Here is a 25,444-nt window from a genome sequence, read left to right on the forward strand (position 1 = left end):
CATGTTTGACAAACTAAATAAAATAAAATAAAAAATAAAATAAAATGCCTCCACTACTCAACCTTTTGTGAGCCACACCAATCTCCATTGTTGTGTCTACGGAGGAACTATCCAGAGGCAGATCTTGGTCTCCTGAAACTTGAAAAGCTCCTAAACTTATCTTTTCATCCAGTCATTTCTTGCTCCGATGTTTTAATGAATATCCTTTAATTAATGTTGCTTTTTAGTATTTTAATATATTGCTTTAAGTATTTTATTTCTTCTTTTACAGTACAATAAGGTACTTTGACACAGGAAGTAGTGTATGAATATGTTAAGTGAATGAATGAATGAAAGAATAGCATAGCATAGCATAGCATAGCATAGCATAGCATAGCATAGAATAGAATAGAATAGAATAACAGAGTTGGAAGGAACCTAGGAGGTCTTCTAGTCCAACCCCCTGCTTAGGCAGGAAACCCTTCACCACTTCACACAAATTATTATCCAACATCTTCTTAAAAACTTCCAGTGTTGAATGAATGAATAATAGAACAGTGCATTAAAATTCTAGCTACATAAATTATATTTGGGTTGAATAGCTGATGGGTCAAAACTCACATCCAGTCCTCAGAAGTGATTTTACTGGCATCCAAACCTCCTGTCAAATAGACAGGAGGTTTGGATGCCAGTAAAATCAGTTCAAATAGACAGGGTGAAAAAGTCAGTCCTTTAAGGGGCTAAGGAATGAAATGGGTAATTATTTCACCTCTTAAAAAAGCCCAAACCCTTCCAAATGGGCTCATTTCCCCGATTTAGGGAAGTATCCTGGAGCATGACTGGTGCTTTATGCCTCTGTAAGATATAAGGTACCCATTCTCTCTCAAAACAATGACAGTAACACATAGCTAACCTCCAAAAAGTGCCCTCAACTCCTATAAAGAGCCCCAGATGTTAATCCCGCTCACTCAGATGATGTCCCAACATCACAAGTATGGTCCTCTGGGGCTCCTGGAAGCCAAAGGTGTTATTCAACCCCACTTTGTAAATTTAATCACAGTGCTAAGGCTACAAGAGAGCCGGTTTGGTGCAGTGGTTAGGCTAGAAATGGGGAAATCATGAGTTCTAGTCCCACTTAGTCACAAATCCAACTGGGTGACCCTGAGCTAATCATTTTCTCTCAGCCTTAGGAAAGAGGCAATGGCAAACCACTTCCAAAATCTTGCTGAGAAAACTTGCCAAGAAAACATGTTCAGGTAGGTGAGAGGAGTCAAGACTGATTCAAACATACCCAAACAAACAAAACAAAGCACTAAGGCTATACAGGGGGTTGGTTCCCTACTCTGTCATCTGCACCTCTATAACTGTCTGGTTTGGTTCTGCAACCCAACAAGACAGACACAGACTTCAGAGGAGAATTTGAACTGCAGAAAAAACAATGACTACCAACCTGCCTTCCATTGAGCACCTGTACACTGCATGAGTCAAAAAGAGGGCCGTGAAAATATTTACAGACCCCTCGCATGCTGGACATAAATTGTTTCAACTCCTACCCTCAAAATGATGCTATAGGGCACTGCACACCAAGACAGCTAGACACAAGAACAGTTTTTTCCCGAATGCCATCACTCTGCTAAACAAATAAGTCCCTCGCCACTGTCAAACCATTCACTAAGGCTGCATTACTATTACTATTAGTTTTCTCATCGTTCCTATCACCCATCTCCTCCCACTTACGACTGCAGGACTGTAACTTTTTTGCTTGTATCCTTACAATTTATATTTATATTGATTGTTTCCCGATTGCTTATTTGTACCCTATGACTATCACTAAGTGCTGTACTTTATGATTCTTGATGAATGTATCTTGTTTTTTTATGTACACTAAGAGCATATGCACCAAAGACAAATTCCTTGTGTGTCCAATCACACATGGCCAATAAAGAATTCTGTTCTGTTCTAGTCTGTTCTGTTCGGTTCCAGGGAATATATGATTTCTTGAGTTTCTATTGAAGGAAAATTAGGATATAAATGTTCTAAACAGTAGAACACTATTTGCTTTTTCAAATGCAGTTGATGAGATGTGGTGCAGAACTGCCTCAGGGAAGAATATCCAGCCAATTTCAGAAGCAAGAAGCAATTTTTGTGTCTTGGTTTGAACTGGAAATTAATGAACGATCCTTAACCCATGACAAATTAACAGTTAATGTCCATCGGCTACCTGCACACCTTGGTAGGCTTTTTGGTGATCAACTATGGAAGGCCTTCAGGGTCAGGGCATGTAGGTGTGCAAGCTGAGCATTGCCTAAAGGCACATTGACACAGGGGGTGCCTAATTAAATTTTAAAATCAATTTTACATTCTGAACACCCAACTGCATCTGCTCACTTGTGTCAGATTTTCCTTCTTTTGAAACAAGGGCTGCCTCTCTTTTCAGAGAAACTGTATGCATTGTGCAATCTGAAACTATCAATGCAACTAACATCTTCTAGTGATAATATTGCTGCAATGCAGAAAACACTTTGCACAAAGTAGCCTTATAGATCAGCTGTGGTCCTGAAGCTCTTCAATCCAGAAGGACCTCCTAACGGTGGTCCTGTTATGACATCATTAAAAAAGATGGCATCCTAGCAGCATCCTTCTGCCATGACTTGTTCCCCAACCCAAGGATAGTCCTAACAATTAAGAAATGCCATTTTTAAAAGGAAGACAGATTTTAGGAATGGTTTCCATTGTCTACTTTGTTTTGTAGAATCTGGGGAACTTGATTTTAAAAAGGAGGATATTTCCACCATGTGACAAATTCTACAGATTGTTAATACCTATAAAATAACACTATGTTTTGGTAGCTCTTCAAACTATCCCTAACCTGAATATTTTCCAAATGAGATGGCATCAATTCACTTTACTCTAGCTGTTTACAGAGTCAGGCTATTGCCCCCAACAATCTGGGTCCTCATTTGACCAACCTCAGAAGGATGGAAGGCTGAGTCAACCTTGAGCCTGGTGAGATTCGAACTGCCAAATTGCAGGCAGCCAGCAGTCAGCAGAAGTAGCCTGCAGTACTGCACTCTAACCACTGCACCAGCATGGCTCATAATGTTATATATGTCTTCCCATACATGATCTGAAAAGACCAGTTAGTAGTTACATCTTTCCGTTTATGTACTGATAGGTGGATTGAGAAATATATATTTGCAATATATTTTCTCCTTGTTCTCTTAACTATCCCAGTCCAACAAGGGAGATCATATAGATCAGATTTTCTCAATCTTGGCAACTTTAAGATGCCCAAGACTTCTGCAGCCTGCTTCATTGCTGAGACATTGCTGAGATGTGAAGTGAGTTGTGGGTCAAAATCCACACCGTGAGATTTCTACAAACTCTTTGACTTGCTTGCTTGACCTTTGTAAGGCATGCCTTATTTTCCCTAGACTGGTCTTCAACCTGCAATTTCTGGATGTATTATATTGAAAGAACAACGGCAAATTCCCAACCCACAGATACTAGGTTGGGAAGAATTGATCCTAGATTATACATGCTATGTGTCAGGGTGTGCAAGCTGTACAATATACAGCAAGTGCCATTTAGTATTCCTTCTGTAGTAATCCTTTTTTTTTGTATTTTTCTGTCTCCAAACCATTTTGTCATTCATCTATCAAGGATCTTGAAGATCATAAATATACAGGCAAGAGTGTAATACAACAAGGACAATGGTCACAGAATTACCAAATTTCTCTTTCAAGCATATTGGCAAAGTTAATACAGAAGTCAACCCTGGTCTGTTCAGTTTTGTAATGCTGGTTCCCCACTGCAAAGGTTGCTATTGGTTGAAGAACGTTGTTTATGCACTCTTCTTCCTTGGTTTGAAAGCTTAGCTTTGATTAGTACAACATACGGTAAAGCCTACTAGCCTACTAGCCTAAATATTTATGCAGAGAAACCTCTCACAGGAAGAGTTGAAAACACTTAGGCCAAATATGCAGGTGATAGGATATGCAGATTTGGATGAAAGGTGACCCCCAAAACATCTTCATTTGTCTTTCAGAAAGAAAATGTCAGTCCTGGAAGCCATCTTTTACATTGGAAGCCTTCAGGCCTGCGACATTTTCTGCTGTGGGAAAATGGGAGGGGGGATTATATGGAGTATGGGAGATATATAGTCTAAATAACATTCCTTTCTCGGAGAGTCAAGGACACCTTGCCCTGCAGCTGCGTTGGTGTGACTGGGAGGCATCTCCTGTTTTGGATGGTGCCTGATTGGACCATGTGATGGACATGTGGGTGCTGGGCAGGGACCTGAACTTTCATTTGGGTGGGGGAAACATGGAAACTTTTAGATTTGGGTTTTCCTAGATGCGCCAATATGACATCTCTCATGAAATGGAACTTTGAGGAAACCCAAGCCTCAGAGTCTTCTTTTGTTGGGGGTGTTGTTTGGAACCTGACATAAAATGCATATTAACATTTCATTTTCCTAGACTTCATCTACTGCACAATGTAACCCAGGGGTGTCAAACTCACATCGTCACGTTGTCGTCACATGACCTATCACGACTTTTTCCCCCTTCGCTAAAACGGGGGTGGGCACGGCCAGTGAGTGATGCATCCGGGCCTTGGGCTCCAAGTTTGACATCCAGGGATGTAACCCATTGCTTTCTAGGATTAAAACTTACTGTAATGTAAAATCAAAATGTACCATAGACCTACTTTGGGCTCCTCTATTTCCTGAAGTACATTTTGTTTGTTTGTTTTTTGTTTGTTTTTCAAAATGCTTTGAGAATTTAAACATGGTTTGAATACCAGATACTTAATGTAATGTTAATGTAACCCAGGGGTGTCAAACTCACATCGTCACGTTGTCGTCACGTTGGTTTGCATTTTTTTATACACATCCAATATTTAAAATACAGTAAAAATATGGCATATATAATTTGAATTTTTTTCACTGTTTTCATATGAATGCTGAACTGAATGACCTAGCACAACTTTGCAAAACTCATTCTTTCCACAACTGCAAGGCGTAAAGTCAAATCAAAAGTAATCAAGCGAGTGAATGTAGCCAGGCATAAATATTGCTTTTCTGGAATCAATGCCAAAGATTTATCTTCAAAAATTAAAAGCGGAAGATGTTATTGAGCAGAGCCTCTATCTTCATAGTTTCATTAATGTAGGATTAGCAGATATTGTCATAAAAGATTTAAAAACGGGAATAAACAAGCTGACACACAGCTGATGTTATTGATGCCAACGTCTCACGCCTGCTATACAGCAAAAACCAATAAAATATTTTTAGCAGATGACTTTTGAGCCCATCCTTCACAGATTTTCAGGGAGCTAAGATCTGAAATAAAATCCAGAATGGCCTTTTTTCTTTATTATACTTCACTTTACCCGTGTTGAGGCCCACTGCACCAGTCAAGGTCAATCCCCCCTCCAGGGGCATCTCCAAAATGTTTTTTTTTAAAAGTCAACACAATGGTTGTGCTTGTTCAGCTGAAGGTTTGTCCCCTTTTTATGTGTGGGTTGTAGATGCAGTGTTCATAAAAGCTGGGCCTTCAATCCTGTCAGCCCAGTCACCATCTTGATTTTTTTTTCTAGGAGTATATGTTCTCGATTTATTACCACAATTGTACCAAAAATCTTTGTTGCTAAGCGAGACAATTGTTAAGTGAATTTTGCCCCCTTTTACAACCTTTCTTGCCACAGTTATTAAATTAGTAACATGGTTGTTAAGTGAATCTGGCATTCCCATTCATTTGGCTCGCCAGAAAGGGCGATCACGTGACCTCGGTACACAACAACTGTCATAAATATGAGTCAGTTGCCAAGCGCCTAAATTTTCATCGCTTGACCCTGGGGATGCTGCAATGGTTGTAAGAATGGTCATACATCACTTTTTTCAGTGCCATTGTAACTTTGAATGGTCACTAAATTAAAGGTTGTAAGTTGAGGACTAACTGTCATGATGACATTTTCTGAATTGTCTACAAAAAAAGAATAATTCGTGATAATTGATCATTTTATTTATTGGTTTTATTTGTATGGTGAGCACTGCACACCAAGACAACTAGACACAAGAACAGGTTTTTTCCCGAACGCCATCACTCTGCTAAACAAATAATTCCCTCAACACTCTCAAACTATTTACTAAGGCTGCATTACCATTACTAATAGTCTTCTTATTGTTCCTATCACCCATCTCCTCCCACCTATGATTGCATGACTGTAACTTTGTTGCTTGTATCCTTATGATTTATATTGATATTAATTGTTTCTTGATTGCTTGCTTGTACCCTATGACTATCATTAAGTGTTGTACCTTATGATTCTTGACTAATGTATCTTGTTTTTTTATGTACACTGAAAGCATATGCACCAAAGACAATTTCCTTGGCCAATAAAGAATTCTATTCTATTCTATTCTATTCTATTCTATTCTATTCTATTCTATTCTATTCTATTCTATTCCATTCCATTCCATTCCATTCCATTCCATTCTATTCTATTCTATTCTACCCTACCCTACCCTACCCTACTCAACGCATTTCCAAAGATTCAGGGTTAGGGTCTTTTTTTTGTGGGGGGGAATCAATGAACTTTTCACAAGATGGGAGACAGCATTTCACTAATTAAAATAAATTGTAAACTTAAAAAGCACCGTTACCTGAATATCTGCTTTTGTGGTGAGTTTCTCCTCTTTGGGTGAAATCTGCATTTCACTGTATTCACTATTATTCTTGACACTTTCTATGGCCCCATATTGATCAGGCTGAGAGTTTTTCACCAGGACTTCAGTCTCGTCACTGGTGTGGGCAGGAGGTGCTTCAGGAATGCTGCACAAATGCACCATAAGACAGAGCAGGAACACGAGGGCACAAAAAAAGAACATCACATGGAATTCTGACCCTAAATATTTTCCCAAAATAGTTGCTCCCCAATCAATGGCCCCTGTCAGGTATCCCAGAGCCCCTCCAAGACCTAAAAGAAAAAAGAAAGAAAAATGCTGCTCACTTTCACATAGGCAGTAAAAATAACATGCTAAATTGTCAGATTATTGCCAGAGTCACGTCTGTTTTGCAAACTTGGCATGGAGTGTAGTGCAGCTTCCTATTTCATCACAGCATTCAAACCTTATTAGAGTTAGCAATTGTATAAATACGGTAGATTTTCTCTATGACAAATGATATGCTATAATAATACACTAAGACACACATCTAGCAAAACTAAATTGTGTAACTTTTCTTTAGTTCTTGAGGGCAGATAAGCTAAAATGTCTTGTCATTTAGAACAATTTCCAAGATGTGCAGCAGTTCTCTTTGTGGCAATGCAATCCCATCCAGCACAAAAGATGGCATAATCTCAGAACTGATAGGATCTCAAACCCACAGCCCCTCAGTTGGCCCAGGCATCATTTGAAGCCTGTTGTTCCAATCCAGATCCTCACAGCCTCCAAGCACCGGGAAAAGACATCCATAAATTGCTTAATTCACCAGGGGTAAGGTAAAGGTTCCCCTCGCACATATGTGCTAGTTGTTCCTGACTCTAGGGGGCAGTGCTCATCTCTGTTTCAAAGCCAAAGAGCCAGCACTGTCTGAAAATGTCTCCTGTAGTTATGTGGCCAGTATGACTAAACACCAAAGGCGTACGGAGCACTGTTACCTTCCCACCAAAGGTGGTCCCTATTTTTCTACTTGCATTTTTACATGTTTTGAACTGCTAGGTTCAGAAGCTGGGACAAATAACGGGAACTCACTCTGTTATGCAGTGCTAGGGATTTGAACTGCTGAACTGCCGACCTTTCGGATCGACAAGTTCAACATCTTAGCCACTGATCCCTTACTCACCAGGGGTAGACATGTCTAATTAGGTATCATCAGTCTACAAATGATACCTCACTCCATGGCAACAGATGAACCTACCCAACAGATGCATGTAGATGTTGAATAGGAGCAGAGAAAGCACCCAAACTGGTGATACCCTGCATAGTAGGGACTGAGGCTGGGATCTCTCTCCCTCCTACAATCACCACTAACTGGCATCAACCCTGGAGAAAGGAGGCAAACCAGCACAAAACAGCGCCACCCAATCTCAATCCCTGGAGTTGATTCAGAAGAATAACATGGTCGATATCCCAAATATGCTTTTTCAAAAGGCAACTGGACTTTGTGTTTTCTTTGAAGTTAGAATGATAGAATAACAGAATTGGAAGGGACCTTGGAGATCTTCTAGTCCAACCTCCTATTTAGGCAGGAAACCCTACTCCACTTCAGAAAAATGGTTATCCAATCTGTTCTTTAAAACTTCCAGTGTTGGAGCATTTACAACTTATGGAGGCAAATTGTTCCACTGATTAATTGTTCTAATGTCTAGCCTCCAGTCCCCTAATCCTCTTTGTTGCTCTTCTCTGTACTCTTTCTAGAGTCTCAACACCTTTTTTACATCATGGTGACCAAAACTGGATGCAGTTGTTTCACTTCTCATCCAAGAAGATTCTTCAGTGAACTTGAGTGAATGGTTGGGGATGGAAGGATTTATATTCCTTGCAGTCATCCGGTCATTAGCAGTCTTTCTGAGGGTTATTCAGGCCATTTGGAGGTTTTTCTATGCAACCCCCAGGAACTTTGGCCATAAACAATTGGGAACGGGCTGTCAAAGTAGCAAGCGAGCATGTGAGGCTTCATTTGCACATGCGCAGGATTTAGGTTGCACACATGAAACCATTCCCTCCCTCACCGCTGAAACTGCTGAAGCCACCACTGGCAGTCCACGGAACCAAAAAGTTTGAGCGCAACCTGGTTTAAGGTATGTTTATGTATCTCTGCCTTTGAGTTGGTACTGACTTCCAGTGACTGCCTGGACAAGTCCCCCCAGTTTTCTTGGCAAGATCTTTCCAGAAGTGGTTTGCCATGGCCTCTTTCCTAGTGATGGGCTGGTTGCTAAAGCAAGGTCATGGCACATACTTGAAAGTAAAGGAGGAGGCGGAACTGGAAGGTATTAGATGGTTCCGCCCCAAGCGCCTGATGGAACCAGATAGGTTCCAGACGGAGCTTGGGCCACCTCCTGTGGACCTGACCCGCCCCCGAGTGGAGGACCTGGTAGACGCATGGAATAGTGCGACTACCGGGGCCCTAGACCGGGTGGCGCCTTTGCGGCCTCTCCTGCGGCGACGAACCACCCTGGCCCCTTGGTTTACCGAGGAGCTAAGGGTGATGAAACGCCACAAGAGACGCCTAGAGAGTCGTTGGAGATCCTCCCGTTCCGAATTTGACCGAGCACAGGCACGAGCCTATTTGAGGACGTACCTCGTGGCATTAAGAGCGGCCAAACGTCAACATTGCGCTGCTCTTATTGCGTCCGCAGATAACCGCCCTGCCGCCCTGTTTCGGGTGACTCGCTCCCTCTTGTTTGAGAGACCGCGGGAAGCCCCTTTACAGGGCAGAGCAGAGGAGTTTGGGAAATATCTACAGGACAAAGTCGCTCAAATCCGGATGGGATGGGCCCCTTTCAGTGGTTCAGCAGAGACGCCCGTGGCGAGTCTTGAGGGACCGCTTTGGGAGGAGTTTGACTCGGTTGCCATCGAGGATTTGGACAGGTTGCGGGGACGTCTGCGACCCACCACATGTTTATTGGACCCGTGTCCCTCCTGGCTTGTACTGGCATCCTGGGAGGTTACGCGCTACTGGCTCCTGGGCCTAGTGAACGCCTCGTTGGGTGAGGGGTCTCTACCGGCCGCCTTGAAAGAGGCGGTGGTGAGGCCCCTGCTCAAGAAGCCTTCCCTGGACCCAACGGACCTAGTCAATTACCGTCCAGTCTCCAACCTTCCTTTTCTAGCGAAGGTTGTAGAGAGTGTGGTGGCACAGCAGTTCCCACGTCACCTGGAGGAAAATGATTATCTAGACCCGCGCCAGTCCGGCTTCCGACCCGGGCACAGCACGGAGACGGCCTTGGTCGCATTGGTTGATGATCTCTGGAGGGCCAGAGATAGGGGTTGTTCCTCTATCCTGGTCCTATTAGATCTCTCGGCGGCGTTCGATACCATCGACCATGGTATCCTGTTGCACCGGCTAGAGGGGCTGGGAGTCAGGGGCACCGTTTTACGGTGGTTTGGCTCCTACCTCTCTGACCGGACGCAACGTGTGTTGGCAGGGGAGCAGAGATCGACCCGGAGGCCACTCACATGTGGAGTGCCACAGGGATCGGTGCTCTCGCCTCTCCTGTTCAACACATACATGAAACCGTTGGGCGAGATCATCCGTGGTTTTGGGGTGGGATATCATCTGTATGCTGATGATACTCAGCTATACATTTCCACCCCGAACCACCCCAATGAGGCCGTCGAAATGATGTCCCGGTGTTTGGAGGCCGTACGGGTCTGGATGGATGGCAACCGACTAAAACTCAACCCTTCCAAGACGGAGTGGCTGTGGCTTCCGGCCTCCCGGTTCAACCAGGTGCTTCCATCTCTGGCCATCGGGGGCGTGCAACTAGCCCCCATGGAACAGGTACACAATTTGGGCGTCCTCCTAGATGCCCGGCTGTCCATGGATGACCATGTAACAGCCGTGGCAAGGGGGGCGTTCCATCAGGTCCGCCTGATGCGCCAATTGTGCCCCTTATTGGACCGGGATGCCCTACGCACAGTCACCCATGCGCTAGTGACGTCTCGCCTGGACTACTGCAATGCTCTCTACATGGGGCTTCCCTTGAGATGCACTCGGAGACTACAGTTGGTCCAGAACGCAGCCGCGCGGGTGATTATGGGGAGGACTAGATACTCCCCTGTAACACCTCTCCTGCGCGAGCTGCACTGGCTTCCTGTGGTCTACCGAGTGCGTTTCAAGGTTTTGATTATGATCTTTAAAGCGCTTCATGGCACAGGGCCTAGTTACATGCAGGATCGCATCCTGCCCCACACATCCCTACGACCAATTCGCTCACACAGAGAGGGACTTCTCCGGGTGCCGTCCGCCAAACAGTGTCGGGGGGCGACACCCAGGAGCAGAGCCTTCTCTGTGATGGGCCCAGCCCTGTGGAATGACCTCCCCCGTGACATCAGGATTACTTCCGATCTCCGCTCCTTCCGTGTACAGCTGAAGACCCACCTCTTTCAATTATCTGGCCTGGCTCAACCGTAATTTTTCTTACTCCTCCTGACTGTCTTTTTAAATTTTAAATTTTAATTGTACATTGGGTTTCTTACAATTGGGGGTATTTTAATGGTGATTTTTAACTGTCTAAATGTTGTAATTTGCTACCTCCTCCGTGCATGTGTGTCTTTGTATATATGTATGTTTATGTGTTTGTACACATGTTTTATGTTCTATATGCTCCATTGTACGCTGCCCCGAGTCCTGCCTGGAAAGGGAGCGGCTAATAAATTCAAATTATTATTATTATTATTATTATTATTATTATTATTATTATTATTATTATTATTATTATTATTAAATCAGGAAGACTGTAATTGGGGTCTGTCTAGCAAGAACAAAGAATGCTTATCAATAGGAAATATGCATGTGTAAAGCTTGTAGCAATTATAGGTAGTTAGACAACTTGCAGACCTCAGCTAAAAGGTTAGGGATGGCCTGCAGCAAATGAAATGTGTATTAGATAACTCCTGGGGCATTCATTAGCCAAGGCTTAGGAATAGGGACAGCTAGAGACCAATAAAACAAATTGTAGAATTATTACAAAAATGTTTATTAGATGATATTTCTTGTTATCTCACCTTGTCCCACCTTCTCCTTTGCTGAAAATATATAAAGCTTACTTAATCCTTTGTTCTTGATTTTCTTGGCATTTTGACCAGGAACCCTTTTCGTTAGAGTACTCCAATAGAAAGCAATCAGAAAACCTGCACCTCGTGTCTGGCGTCCAGTGGTGGGTTTCAAAATTCTTTAGAACCTCTTCTGTAGGTGTGGCCTGCTTTGTGAGAGTGGCTTGCCAGCCATGTGACCGGGTGGGAGTGGCTTGCTGGCCATGTGACTGTGAGGGCGTGGCCAACTTGTAAAATGTGGTGAAACTCACTTAACAACGCTCTTGCTTAGCAACCAAAAAATGTTGGCTCAGAAACTCTGGCATTTGAAGCACACAAGTCTTAAAGCTGTCAAATTACAAGACCCTTGCACTCCTAACCCTTTAGGAAAAAAAACCCCAGGGGTGTTCAAACTTGACAGCTTTAAGACTTGTAGACTTCAACTCCCAGAATTCCTCCTCTCGCTCTTCATCTTGATGATGTGTGGATGGGTGGAGGGAGGGAGCTGGAACCGGTTCTAAACAGCACTATAGATTTGTAGAACCTCTTCTATAGAAGAGGTTAGAACTGGCAGGAACCCACCCCTGCTGGCGTCCATCATTGGCTTCAGCACCAGGCTAAGACTTGAATTGGGGATAACAATCTGGTTGAGGAAGGAACTGATTCAAGGAACTGGCTTTGTCCCTAAGGCAGGACTAGGATGCTCCATTCTTAATCACTGTACGGACTCTCATGCTTTTATGATATATAAAGTCAGACTAATAGACAGCAACTATGGCTAAGGGTGGATTTTTGAACCTGTATCTCTGCAGTCCTAGTCCAGCATTCTAAACACTACATTTCAAAAGCTTAGCCCCCAACCTGGTTTGACTCCCTGCCATGATTGGTAATTGCCAATGGGCAGGAATCTTAACTGTTGGGTCTTGACCTAGGACTAATGTCATCTGTTGTACCAAGGAAGTAAAAGTAGCATCATCAGGGATAAGAGCAGCTGGTAGTTTCAAGAAACCAAACTCTGCAACACATTGATGAGCAAAATCCAGCTTCTGCTGCAAATGAAACATCAATCAAAACTAAGCTGAGCTGCAATGGGTTAGTTTGGAACCTGGAATGGTGGTAAGGTAGGTATGATAACATTTTATCTGGGACTGAAAAGTGCATTTCCATAGCTTTGCCTAAAATAAGAATGGAAATATATTCTTATATCTCCCTAGTCAGGAAGCTTTAGGGAACAAGTACTACACTAGGCTTACAGTTATTCAAGTGCCATTCAGGGAATGAAAACACCATCATTAGCATCATATGACTCAAGCTTCTTTCATCCAAAGTCGTAAATATAATATTTGCTATCATTGTGTTTTTGTGGGAGCGAGCAATGCACACACACACACATTTTGTAAGGTCAAAAGGTCAAATTCACATAATGTGATACGGAAATAATTTTTGATTGTTGGCTTGACGCTGGGGCGACAGTACGGCCTAATTTGTTCTTTAATTCAAGGGTGATGAATTTGGAACCTTTTCAGATCCTATAGAGACATGCTCTTTTCCATCTCGTAAGAAAATGAAAGGGAAATGTATAGAAAAAGTTGTAGCTTTTGTAGATTTGTAGATTATAGATTGTAGATTTGTTTTTTTTTTCAAGAAAAAACTATTGGGTCCCCAGCCTGATTTATAGGAGTCTTCACTTTTAGTGAGACTAAGTACATGCATAATCCTCTTCTTCTTGACTCCAATTGGATTCTGTGAAGTTGATTGCCCTAGGACAGGGGTCTCAAACTCAAAGCCCGCAGGTCGAATCCAGCCCACAGATGCTTAGATCTGGTCCACGGAGCCGACCTGGAAACAGTGAAGGATCGGTCCACGGTGCCTCTGACAGCAAAAACAGAGCTCAGGAGGGGGCCCTCCCGAGCTCCGTTTTCACTGGCAGAAGGTTGCAGGAGGCTGTTACAGCCAAAAACAGATCTCGTGAGGGCCACACGTGACCCTCCCAAGCTCCATTTTCACTGGAAGAGGGTTGCAGGAGGCCGTCACACCCGAACTGAGCTCAGGAGCCCATTTTCAATGGCAGAGTGCTCAGGCCGCCACAGTTGCCCCTGACACGAGTGATGTTGAGCTGGCCACGCCCACTCCAGCTCCCCAAGGTCAAACACAACCCTGACGGGGTCCTCAATGAAATCGATTTTGACACCCCTGCCCTCGGACTATATCTTTGAATTTAAAAGCAAATTAAAAACCTTCAGTGTTGAATCTTTTCTAACTCTTATAGTAAGCCAAGAGAGAAAAGACCCTCCTGATAATTTTTAAAAGACCCCCCAAATCCACTACCCCTAGATTAATCCAGGGATGTGAGATCGATGTTTAGTGTTCATTTTGGAAGAGGTTTTCTTCCCTTCAACCAGCCCCAGTAATCACAAGATTACTTTTCTAAATAAGGATTGCAATGATGCTTTGAATCAGCCGACCAACGCAACCCAGACCTCAAGGATGGGAAGGAAAACCCACTGACCGACTTCCGCATTTCCAGAGGAGTAGAAAAGTAGAACTTTTCTCTTGGATTTACCTGTCAGGAGGGCATGATAATGGAGCCCCTTTTGCTTGTCCTGGTGAGTGCAGACATCAAATAAATACGCCTTGATGGGACCATCAATAAAATCAGCAGCAAAATCAAACAGCACGACTCCCAGCATGGTAATAATTATAGCCCACGTCTTCCAAGTGCCTCGATCAACAACCAGAACTGTAAGAGAAAAACATTTGGCTTTGTTGATAGTTATTTTTTTTTCATGCCAACCTTCCCCAATTTGCTGAGGTTCAATTGGCCAGGTGAGGAAAATACGTTTGTATCATGGAAACTGTTGTGTACTGTCGGGCCCGGCCAGCAGAGGGCGTCGGGAGAAACGCCTCTGATTGGCAGAAACACATTTAAATGTATGTAACTCAACTGGCACAGCTAATGTTGAATAAGCTGTACTATTACTAGATTAAATCATGTGTACCGTTACTAGAATTTCTATTTGAACACTAACTGCCTTATAGGTAGGATTCGACTTTCAGCCACAATTGGGACCAGAATTTCCGTTGCTAAACAAGGTGGTTATTAAGTGAGTCATGCCCAATTTTACAACCTTTTTTTGCGATAGTTGTTAAGCAAGTCACTGCAGTTGTTAAGTGAATCACACTGTCAAGTGAATCTGGCTTCCCTCATTGATTTTGCTTTTCAGAAGCCAGCTGGGAAGATTGCAAATGGCAATCACTTGACCCCAGATGTTGCAACAACTGTGTTCCCCCAAAAATACGACCTACCCCCCAAATAAGACCTACCGTGATTTTTCATACTGCTCGCAATATAAGCCTTACCCCCCAAAATAAGCCCTAGTTCAAAGCATCATCAGCTGAGATGGGGAAGTGAGCGTGGCCAGCATAGGAGGTGGCGAGAGCGTGCGTGAGGCCAGACGGTGTCTGGAAGCAGCTTCAGCCTGCGCAGTGGTGGTGGGGAGGCATGCAATCCATCCCACCATCTGTCTTTCCTTGAGTGTGCATGGCGCTGGAGGACCAGGCTGGGACTGAGAATGCAGGAGCTGCATCCTGGCACCACGCCTTGCCTCACCTCATAGCAGCAGCACTGGCAGAGACGCGGGTGGGATGGGGGAGGCACACGATCTGCCCCACCAGACGTGCCACACGGCCCCCCGCCTGCGACTGACATAAATACATGTCAGTTGTCAAGTGCCCAAATTTTAATCATGTGACCATAGCAATGTTGTAATGGTTGTGTGACCAGTCATGTCACTTTTTTCCAGTGCTCTTGTAACTTCTAACCATTGCTAAACAAATTATTGTAAGTTGAGGACTACCTGTAGTCTCCCTGATTAAACTATATACTGGTTTACTGAAGCAGACTTGAGTGAGTTATCATTCAAAAAATAGTGTAGTGGTTAAGCAGGATTCCTCAACCCCTGGTCCATGGACTGGCACTGAGCCGCAGCATAGCCAGAAACCGGGCCGCACAAACAAGTGAAGCCTCATCTGCGGGATACAAGCAGCACGTGAAACTATGCCCACTCCAGTCCACAAAAAAACCCCTCTCTCCACAGAACTGGTCCCTGATGCCCAACAGGTTGGGGGACGCTGGGTTAAAGAATTGAATCTGGATCAAAGATTGTGTGATTATGCCAATTGCTCACGAGAAACCTCTGGGCCGAACACTTGCTCAGTCCAGCTTTTTTCACAGAATGATGGCAAGGATAAAATTAGGAGCGATCATCATAAACACTGCTTATAGTTTCTAGAGAAAAGATGAGACATGATTATTAATAATCATAATTTATTCGTATGCCACCCAACTCCCAGGATCTCTGCAGCTTTTATACATTGTTCAAAAGCATTACTGGAAGAAAACTACATGAAACAAAATAGGAACAAAGATGGCAGAGATGATAAAACTAGATGGAGACAAAGAAAAAAGGAATAAAGATAAATAATTAATGCAATTATTAATAAATAAATACTTACAGGGAAATGACTCTGTAATAATGAATATCAGAAAGAAAATCAGAGTTTGAACTCTGCACTCACACATTCCTTAGTGTTCTGACCTAGGTTTCCCAAGAGTATGAAGCAAACTCCTTGTCCCGACAAAAAACCATTTTATTAATTTACTGTGAATTCTACTCATTCACATCCAGCAAAGTCTTTCAAGGATTTACAGTCACAGACCTTATCTGGCTTGGAGAGCTGACAGGCCGATATCTGCAAAACCTGGCAAGGAATCTTGGAGAGTAACAAACCAATTAAGCAAACTAATTGTCTCCTGCAAACTCCACTCTCCTTTCGCTCCTCTTTTATTTCCTCTGGGAGGACCATTCATTGTCTATCTTACTCCCAAGTCGACTCCTGTTCTTTTGTTGTTCCCTTCATCTGGCAATTCTGTGCACGCTGGGAACAGGCTCCAGCTGTTCGTCTGCCTCACTGATGTCTGACTCTGAAGGCAGCTGATAACTGGCATACAGCTCTGGCCCCCTCTCTGCCTCCAACACAGAGCCCTCTTCAGAGCCTTCCCCAGACTCCAGGACTGGACCATGTTCCTCCCCAACCTCCTCATTGTCCAAATCTGCTGCCAGCTCCGCAGACCACTGGCGGGCCACAACTCTTAAGTTTTTTTTATGCTGGTATTTCAGCAAGACTCAAATATCATTAAACAACAATTACAAGACAAAGAAGATTCATTACCAGAAATAAAATATACAGGGATGCAAAACTGCTAATTATTTAGAAAAATGTGAAAATGGAAGATCTCAATATAATAGTAGAATAGTAGAAGAAACTCAGATTAAAAAAATCAGAAATATAAAGGAAGAAGTTGATATGAACTATAGAAATGATAGCATGTAGGACAGATGGGGAAGAAGCTAACCACCAGACTGCATGAACACAAGGAAGCAGTCAGAACTCATTGGTAGCCTCACATTGCAATGAACAAGGACATACATTCAATTTTGCAGCTACTAAGATTGTTGAACAAGCAGGTACAAAAACAGCCAGGGAAATGATTGAAGCCTGGGAAATGGGCCCCTCATCAGTCAAAAGGAGTGCTGATTTACCACCAACTTATCAAGTACTTAGGGCTTGGCAGCACAAGGAAAGGACACCCAACAACTTAATAGCCAGCCATCAACACCTCAATCAACAACTAAAAAGCCACACAAAACAGGCACCATATAAATACCACACACAGAATAGCACAAAGCACACACTCTGCTAGAAAGAAGTTCCCTGATGATGGGCTCCAGCATGTGCCCCAAAACTCTGAAGACTAAACCTTTGGTCCCAATGACCAACCCAGATTGGATCCAGGGATCCCCAACGCCTGGGCCCAACCCCTGGGCCGCAGGCCACTACTGGACTGGGGGAACCAGCACATGTATGCTCAGCTCAACTTGCATGAGTGGCAGGCCAGCACATATGCACTAAGTGCTCACCAGCCTGCCACTTATGCAAGGACTTCCTGTGTGCACATGTGCCAGCCCACATGGCCCAGTTCCTCTCTGCTCCCTCAAACCGGGTAGCCAAGTCACAAAGGTTGGGGACCGCTGACTTAGAGGAAGTAATAACCACAGAACCAGTATAGGCTAGCACTGAAACAACCTATAAACTGATCCCCTGTCAAGAGGAATTAAAAGTAAAATTATGGCATATGCAGAATTACCAGTTAGAAAGACAAAGACTGCCAACATTGAAAGTAGTGCCCCAAAAAGACTCGGCATTTATAATGAAGGATGTGAATAATGTGCTTGCAAAGATTAAAATAACATCTATCAAATGGACTAATCAGCCTGCTTACAGTACAGCACTGGGGGTTACAGAAGAATTGGACATCCAAATTAGAAAAATGAATCGCAAATCATATTCAATCTCAAAAATGGGACATCACGCTTGAAGCCAAGACAAAGAAATTAAAATCAGAAGTGAGTAATTTAAAGAAAATGAAAGAGCAAAAACTGAAGAACGTAAAGTTCAAGACAAGCATACTTTTTTTAAAAAAAAAATTGACTTAGCACCAGAAACAAGAAGCTTTGGAAATCAAAAAGCAACAAATAAAATTGAACGGTATGAGGTACAATCACCCAAGTTTACCAAACTCCACTCTTTCAATCAGACCAGAGGTGAAAACCAAACAGAAAGGAAAGAATCCAATTTTGGAAATGTAACAGTGGACAAATACCCAGGATTATTTAGAAGAAAATAACATCGTCCCAGTACAATAAAAGGAAAAGCAGAACAACAAAAGAAAAATTTCTGATTGATAAAATAGTTTTGGAGTATTGCGAACAGTGAAAAACCAATTTATGTATGGTCTGGATATCAATTATTAAAAGAAGGGTTTGATTCATTATTACCACATAGTAGTAATGTTTGGAAATAATTGGTTTTAGTAACCAATGTCAGGGGAAGACAGAAATAATGGTTAGAAATGAAGAATATGAGCTTGTTAACATTAGGAAAGACATCTTCTAGGACTGTTTCTGGCTATGCTGCGGCTCAGTGCCAGTCCATGGACCAGGGGTTGGGGAATCCTGCTTAACCACTACACTAATTTTTGAATGATAACTCACTCAAGTCTGCTTCAGTAAACCAGGATATAGTTTAATCAGGGAGACTACAGGTAGTCCTCAACTTACAATAATTTGTTTAGCAATGGTTAGAAGTTACAAGAGCACTGGAAAAGAGAGCCCTCTCTGCGGGCATGCGAGCTGTCACCTGAGCTCAGCTCCACCACGCATGCGCTTACCACTGGCCAGTTGATTTTTGGGTTGTGCACGCATGCGGGGGGGTCACACACACATGCATGGGGCGTTGCACACACATGCATGGCAGTGGGGGGTTGCACACGCATGCACAGGGGATGAGGGAGCGCACTGGGGGGTGCGGTATCCTCCCTGCAGCTTGTTTTTGGTCCCAGAAAGCTGCAGGGAGGCCTACTAGGCCCAAAATGGGGCACGTGGGGATGTGCCCCCTGCGGCACATTTTCGCTCCCAGGAGGCTGCAGGGAGGCCTACTAGGCCCAAGATGGGGCACAGAGGGGGTTGCGTGCATGTGTGGGGTGCTGGAGGAACGCTGGGGGTATGGCATGCACATGCACAAGAGGGTGGGGCACAGAAGTGGGTATTGCGCATGCATTGCATTATGGGTGCTTTTGACACGTGACGACAAAAAGGTTAGCCATCTCTGTTCTAGGACAGCTCCTTATCCCTCGTATTATTTGCCATTGCTATGATCCACTTTCAGTGATTCTCAAGAAAATGAACCTTGACTACCAAACAGCAAAAAATGCTACGTGAAAATAACTCACGTTTGCTTTATATGATCTAAAGCTTTATGGAAAATCAAAAATCAAAATCCAGTCACTGACAAATACTGCAAGAATTTTTAGCGCAGCTCTAGCAATGGAATTTAGCCTAAAGCAGTGGTGGGCAACCCGCGGCTCGCGAGCCACATGCGGCTCTTTACACCCTTTAATGCGGCTCTTCTGTGTGCCGGGTGCCCGCTCCTCTCCTTCCTCTCGGGCTTCGGAGGGAAGCTTCTGCAAAAGCCCGGGCAAGTGACAACCAATTTTGGTCCTATGACTGCAGAATGCTGCAAAATACCATAAATGCAGGCCAGTTGTTGAGTGTTTCAAATGTGATTGGAACACTCAACAAGGTGACCACAGTGTGTGTGTGTGTGTGAGTGAGTGAGACAGACAGACAGAGAGAGGAACAGAGAGAGGGAGTGAGGGAGTGAATCAGAGAGAGACTGACACACACACACACAGAGAGAGAGAGACAGAGAGAGACAGAGAGGGGGAGGGAGGGAGAGAAAGATAGACAGACAGAGAGAGAGACACACACAGAGTGAGTGATTAAGTGAATGAGTGAGAGACAGACACACCCACATACACAGAGTGACAGAGAGAGAGAGGAAGGGAGGGGAGAGAGACAGAGGGAGAGGGAGAGACAGACACACACACACAGAGTGAGTGAGAGACAGACAGACAGACACACACACAGAGTGACAGAGATGGGGGAGGGAGGGAGAGAGAGACAAAGAGCCAGAGAGAGAGAGAGAAAGAAAAAGAAAAAAAGAAAGTGGGAGAGAGAGATGAAATTAAAAACAACAACATACAAACCTGACTTATTCAAACTATCCAAGGAAATGCAAGGCCAATGTTCACATTAGTGGTTGTGACTTTGTCAGTCAATGTCAGGATGTAATTTTCTCTACATTGTAAGGCAAATTTTACGGAATTTAACGTTATCGATAAATAATATCGTTCTAAAGTTTTTGTTTTATTAGTTGTGTTATTTGTATCCTCCCGACCTATGTGGATACTTGCATGCAGAATATTCTCAATAAAAACTTATTGAAACTAAAAACAGTGTACCATCCTATGTATTTTCGGTTTTAAAAATGTGGCTCTCAAAGTAAATTTCAATCGTGGTTTTGGCGAGATTTGGTCGACTGTTTCGTCTTTCTCATTACAGAGGTGACATTTGTTGTTGGTGGTAACATGTTGCATTTTTGCCTTCATGCAGTTTGTGGCTAAGGTTAAGGATTATTATTATTATTATTATTATTATTATTATTATTATTATTATTATTATTATTATTATTATACTACTACTACTACTACTACTACTACTACTACTACTATTACTTTTACTATTGTTATTATATCATTGCACAGTCGGCCAGATGTTCAGTCTGGTTTTGTCACTTTTGTCTACTTATCAAGTCCTTACCAAGGACCTGGGATAGGCAAATCTGGATGTTTGACATGGTACAGATATCATCACAGGATGGAAACTGTTCCAAGTAAAGCCGCCTTCTGCAATTGACTCATGGCAAATTTGTCAATGCCAATGGTGTTCAAGTGGTGCGCTAGTTGTTTTGGGATTGCACCCAAGGCACCTATTACTATTGGTACTACCCATGCTTGCCATTGCCACAGTCGTTCTCTTTAGAATAACAGAGTTGGAAGGGATCTTGGAGGTCTTCTAGTCCAATCCTCTGTGTTAGATCGGGTGATGGAAAGGCACACTTAGGCTAAAGGCAACAACAGCTCTTTATTGTAACACACAAGTATGTACAATCCAGCGAAGGTTCAGTCTGACAGCAGCCCTTTTATAGGGAGCTGTCAGACCCTTCGACCAATGAGATTAAACCTCTGTTCCCACCGGAACAGAGGACCTTGGTGGAAACCATTATAACAGTTGCTAGTATCTAACACTCTGCTTAGGCAGAAAATCCTACACCATTTCAGACAAATGATTATCCAATCTCTTCTTAAAAACTTCCACTGTTGGAGCATTCACAGCTTCTGGAGGCAAGTTGTTCCACTGATTAATTGTTCTCACTGTCAGGAAATTTCTCCTCAGTTCTAGGTTGCTTCTCTCCTTGATTAGTTTCCACCCATTGCTTCTTCTCCTGCCCTCAGGTGCTTTGGAGAATAGTTTGACTCCCTCTTCTTTGTGGCAACCCCTGAGATATTGGAAGACTGCTACCATGTCTCCCCTAGTCCTTCTTTTCATCAGACTAGACGTAGCCAGTCCCAGCAAGAATATCATAATGTATTGATTTTAGGTGAGTTTTGTCCCATTTTATGACTTTTCTTGCCACACTTGTTAAGTGAATCACTGCAGATGTTAAGTTAGTAAGACAGCTGTTCAGTGAGTCTGGCTTTCCTTTCAGAAGATCACAAAAGGGCATCACACGATCCTGGGACAGGGCAACTGTCATCATTATGAATTATTTGCCAAGTGTCTGAACTTTGATCACATGTCCATGGAAATGATTCAAGGTCACAAGGGTGAAAAATGGTCATAAGTCACTTTTTTTCTGTGCCGTTGTAATGTCAAATGGTCACTAAATGAACTGTGGTAAATCGAGGACTACCTGCATATGTGTGAATTCAAGTAAGGTAGCCTTTTGCAATTGGCATTTCTATCCCATTACCGTTTTGTGAGTGTGCCCTGTATTAAATAGTGGGCGATGAACGAGGCTGCGGGTGCAGCCAAATTTCACAAACTGACTATCTACAATGCCATGACCGCGTTGCTAAGATTATTAACTGGAAATTGTGCCAAAAGTTTGGATTCGAGTACAGCAAAAACTACTGGGACCATCAGGTTGAGAAGGTTTTAGAGAATGAGAAAGGCAAGATCTTGTGGGACTTCAGAATCCAGACTGACAGGCACTTGGCCTACAACACACCTGACATAACAATAATTGAAAAGAAAAAAGTATGGTTCATTGACATTGCAATACCTGGTGATGCACGAATTGAAGATAAATAGCAAGAAAAAAATCACAAAATACCTGGACTTGCAAATTGAGGTTGAGCGACTGTGGGAAAAGAAGTCATGTGTTGTCCCAATTGTAATTGGAGCCCTTAGAGCAATACCTAAAGGGCTACCTCGCTATTTGGAAATTTTAAATTTACCTGACTTGAACATTCTGACTCTACAAAAAACCACCCTACTTGGAACAGCTTATTTCCTCCGACGTTACCTTAACAGTTCCTAGGTCCTTGGTTAGGACTCAAGCTGTTAGGCTACCAACCAGCCCCAAAGGCTGTGAATCTCACCAAAGATTAACCACGTAATAATAATAATAATAATAATAATAATAATAATAATAATAATAATAATAATAATAATAATAATAATAATAATAATAATAATAATAATAATAATAATAATAACCAGACATCACACTGGTTGAGAAAAATAAGGTTACAATCATAGACATCGCAATACCAGGTGATAGCAGGGTCGCCGAGAAGGAATATGAAAAAATCGCGAAATACCAGGACTTGAAAATCAAAATCCAACGATTATGGCACAAACCAGCAGTGGTAATTCCAGTGGTAATCGGCACACTGGGTGCTATTCCAAAAGCACTGGAATTACATTTAAAACAGTTAAAAATTGACAAAATCACCATCAGTCAAATGCAAAAGGCTGCACTGCTTGGATCCGCACACATATTACGAAAATACGTTACGACGTCCTAGGCCCCTGGGTGGGGCCCGACTAGTAATTAATGCCAAATCCGGCGAAACAACTGGCCGCTGTGATACAATTCTGTTGATGCAATAATAATAATAATAATAATAATAATAATAATAATAATAATAATAGTACTGTGCCCAAGAATTTTAAAAGATACATCAACGAATTGCAGCTTCCTGCAATAACACCAGCGGAACTGCAAAAAACTGGGCTACTCGGAACATCGTATATTTTAAGAAGGTACTTGGTTGATACCTAGGATGCTGGCAGCAGCCCGTATCAACCATTAGCACCAGTCACTGGTATTTGTAATGCATTTTTGAATGTTCAGTTGGCTGAGTTTCATGTTTAATGAATAAAGTATAATAACAATAATAATATGCTTAACTTCACAAGATTGTCATTATCATTTCAAAACTGAAAATGACATAGTTTGAAGCGGAGGCTCTTTATCAGGATAATGTAAAATAATTATGCTGGTTCCCGCACTTGTCCTATATCCAGACCAATATTCTGTCATCAAATTCATTTTTGGGGGACCACTATATATATCATAGTCCATGACAGTGAGTCTCCCACATTGACTACAGTGGGGCCAAATGAAAGGAAAATCTATAGGAAAAAATGAAAAGATTTTGAATGGCGAATCACCGCCACCTCACAAAATCCTGGGCCCAAATGCCAGAATGAGCCGTCTTGAGAGATTTCAGCCATTATATATATATATATACTTGTATTTTTCCTCCTCAGCTTAAATATCCAGTACTCCCATAGATCAGATTGAGAACTAATGGTCAACAATATAGCCAATAAGCTTTCTATTGTAACTATCTTCTCTATTGTAATTCCTAAACTGGTCCAGTTTACCAGGATATTGCATATTATTTGAGTTAACAAACTTCTTAACATTCTGTACCCTTAAATAATGAAACAATCCAGCTGTTGTGTTATCTTTTCCCCCCCTGCTAATTCCAAGCTTCTGCATTAGAAGCCGTTAAGTAACGATTTTTATTCATTAAACCAATTTATATAGATTAGAATAGTTGTATAATCCACATTTGAGGCTTCAATTAAACAATAGGATTGAGATGAATCCTAACCCTTTAGATGTGACCCCTTTTCTTTGTTCTCCAAGTTCTTGAAACAAAGAGCCAGTCGTATTTATCGATGCAAATATTAAAAATACGCTCTGAATGACAACAATATTCTTGCCCAGCCAACTCCACATTTAAATCTACCCTTTTCAGCCTGAGATTCAACTAGATTTCTCTCTTGTTTTATGCCGTTAAAGTCTATGCCGTTAAACCCTGCCAACTGATTTATTGCAGATACACAACAACATGTGCAACGGCTTTTAAGAAAGTTCACCATCTCCAGTCTCTCTCTTTTTAACACTCAGTTTGCTTTTCCTGACTCAGCAACAGGTTGTGTACTCACCTGAGATGACTGCATCTCCATTCAGGTACAAAGCCATCCCCAGGAGCATCAGGAGGCCAAGGATAAAGATGAAAGGTCTTCGCTTGCCCCACCTAGAAGTGCAGTTGTCGCTGACCGAACCCACCACCGGCTGCAGCAGAAATCCTAGGATGGGGCTGATAAGCCATACGAAGCTATAAAGGCTTTTGGGGAGGCCCACAGTGAGCAACACGGGGGTGACAAAGGCCGCTTCCACTGCGTAGCAGAACTCGCGGCCAAACATGACCGTGCTGTGCATAATCAACTGCCCCGTTCTCTTCTTGGAGGGCTTCATTGGCTTAAAAGGATCTTTCCCAGTTAAGGGTTTAAACACAATTTCTTCTTTCCTACTGAGGGGTCCCATTCTGGCAATGCCCAAATCGCAGGACTGCAGAAGCTTGGCTATGATCCTGCTGGGTTAGACTCATTGAGCTGGTAACTAGGAGGCTGTTCCGTCAGGCGTAAATCCTTGGTCTGGGCGTAGCAAAGAAAAGAGCCAGAGGGGCCACACATATTTCCCATAGCTCGGGAATCACAAGTTACAGCGAAGGGGGGAGTGGAAGGGGAAATACGTCTGTGTCTCTGAAAAGAAGATTAGCACAGTTAGAACTGCTGGCTGGAAAGTGCCCAGCTCTTTATCACTGGAGGATTATATCCAAGTGGATCACATGTCTCCATAGGGCAGGCTTCAAAGTTCTTT

The 25,444-nt window shown here is 42.9% G+C and overlaps 1 protein-coding gene across 2 annotated transcripts in view; it reads right to left on the minus strand.

Annotated features, from left to right (window-relative positions):
• The window catches only part of SLC45A2 (solute carrier family 45 member 2), a 39,890-nt gene extending 14,683 nt beyond the window's left edge, over window positions 1-25,207 (minus strand). For both annotated transcript variants that reach the window (XM_081945623.1, XM_081945624.1), the window contains exons 1-3: window positions 24,727-25,207; window positions 14,301-14,477; window positions 6,647-6,960 (exon numbers count right to left, since the gene is read on the minus strand). In XM_081945623.1, the coding sequence (XP_081801749.1) occupies window positions 6,647-6,960; window positions 14,301-14,477; window positions 24,727-25,108 (873 nt within the window). In that variant the 5' untranslated portion in view covers window positions 25,109-25,207. The remainder of the gene's footprint in view (window positions 1-6,646; window positions 6,961-14,300; window positions 14,478-24,726) is intronic.
• Window positions 25,208-25,444: the final 237 nt, after the last annotated feature.

The sequence above is a fragment of the Natrix helvetica genome (genome assembly GCF_964273705.1).
Source record: "Natrix helvetica genome assembly, chromosome: 2".
NCBI classification, from domain to species: domain Eukaryota; kingdom Metazoa; phylum Chordata; class Lepidosauria; order Squamata; family Natricidae; genus Natrix; species Natrix helvetica.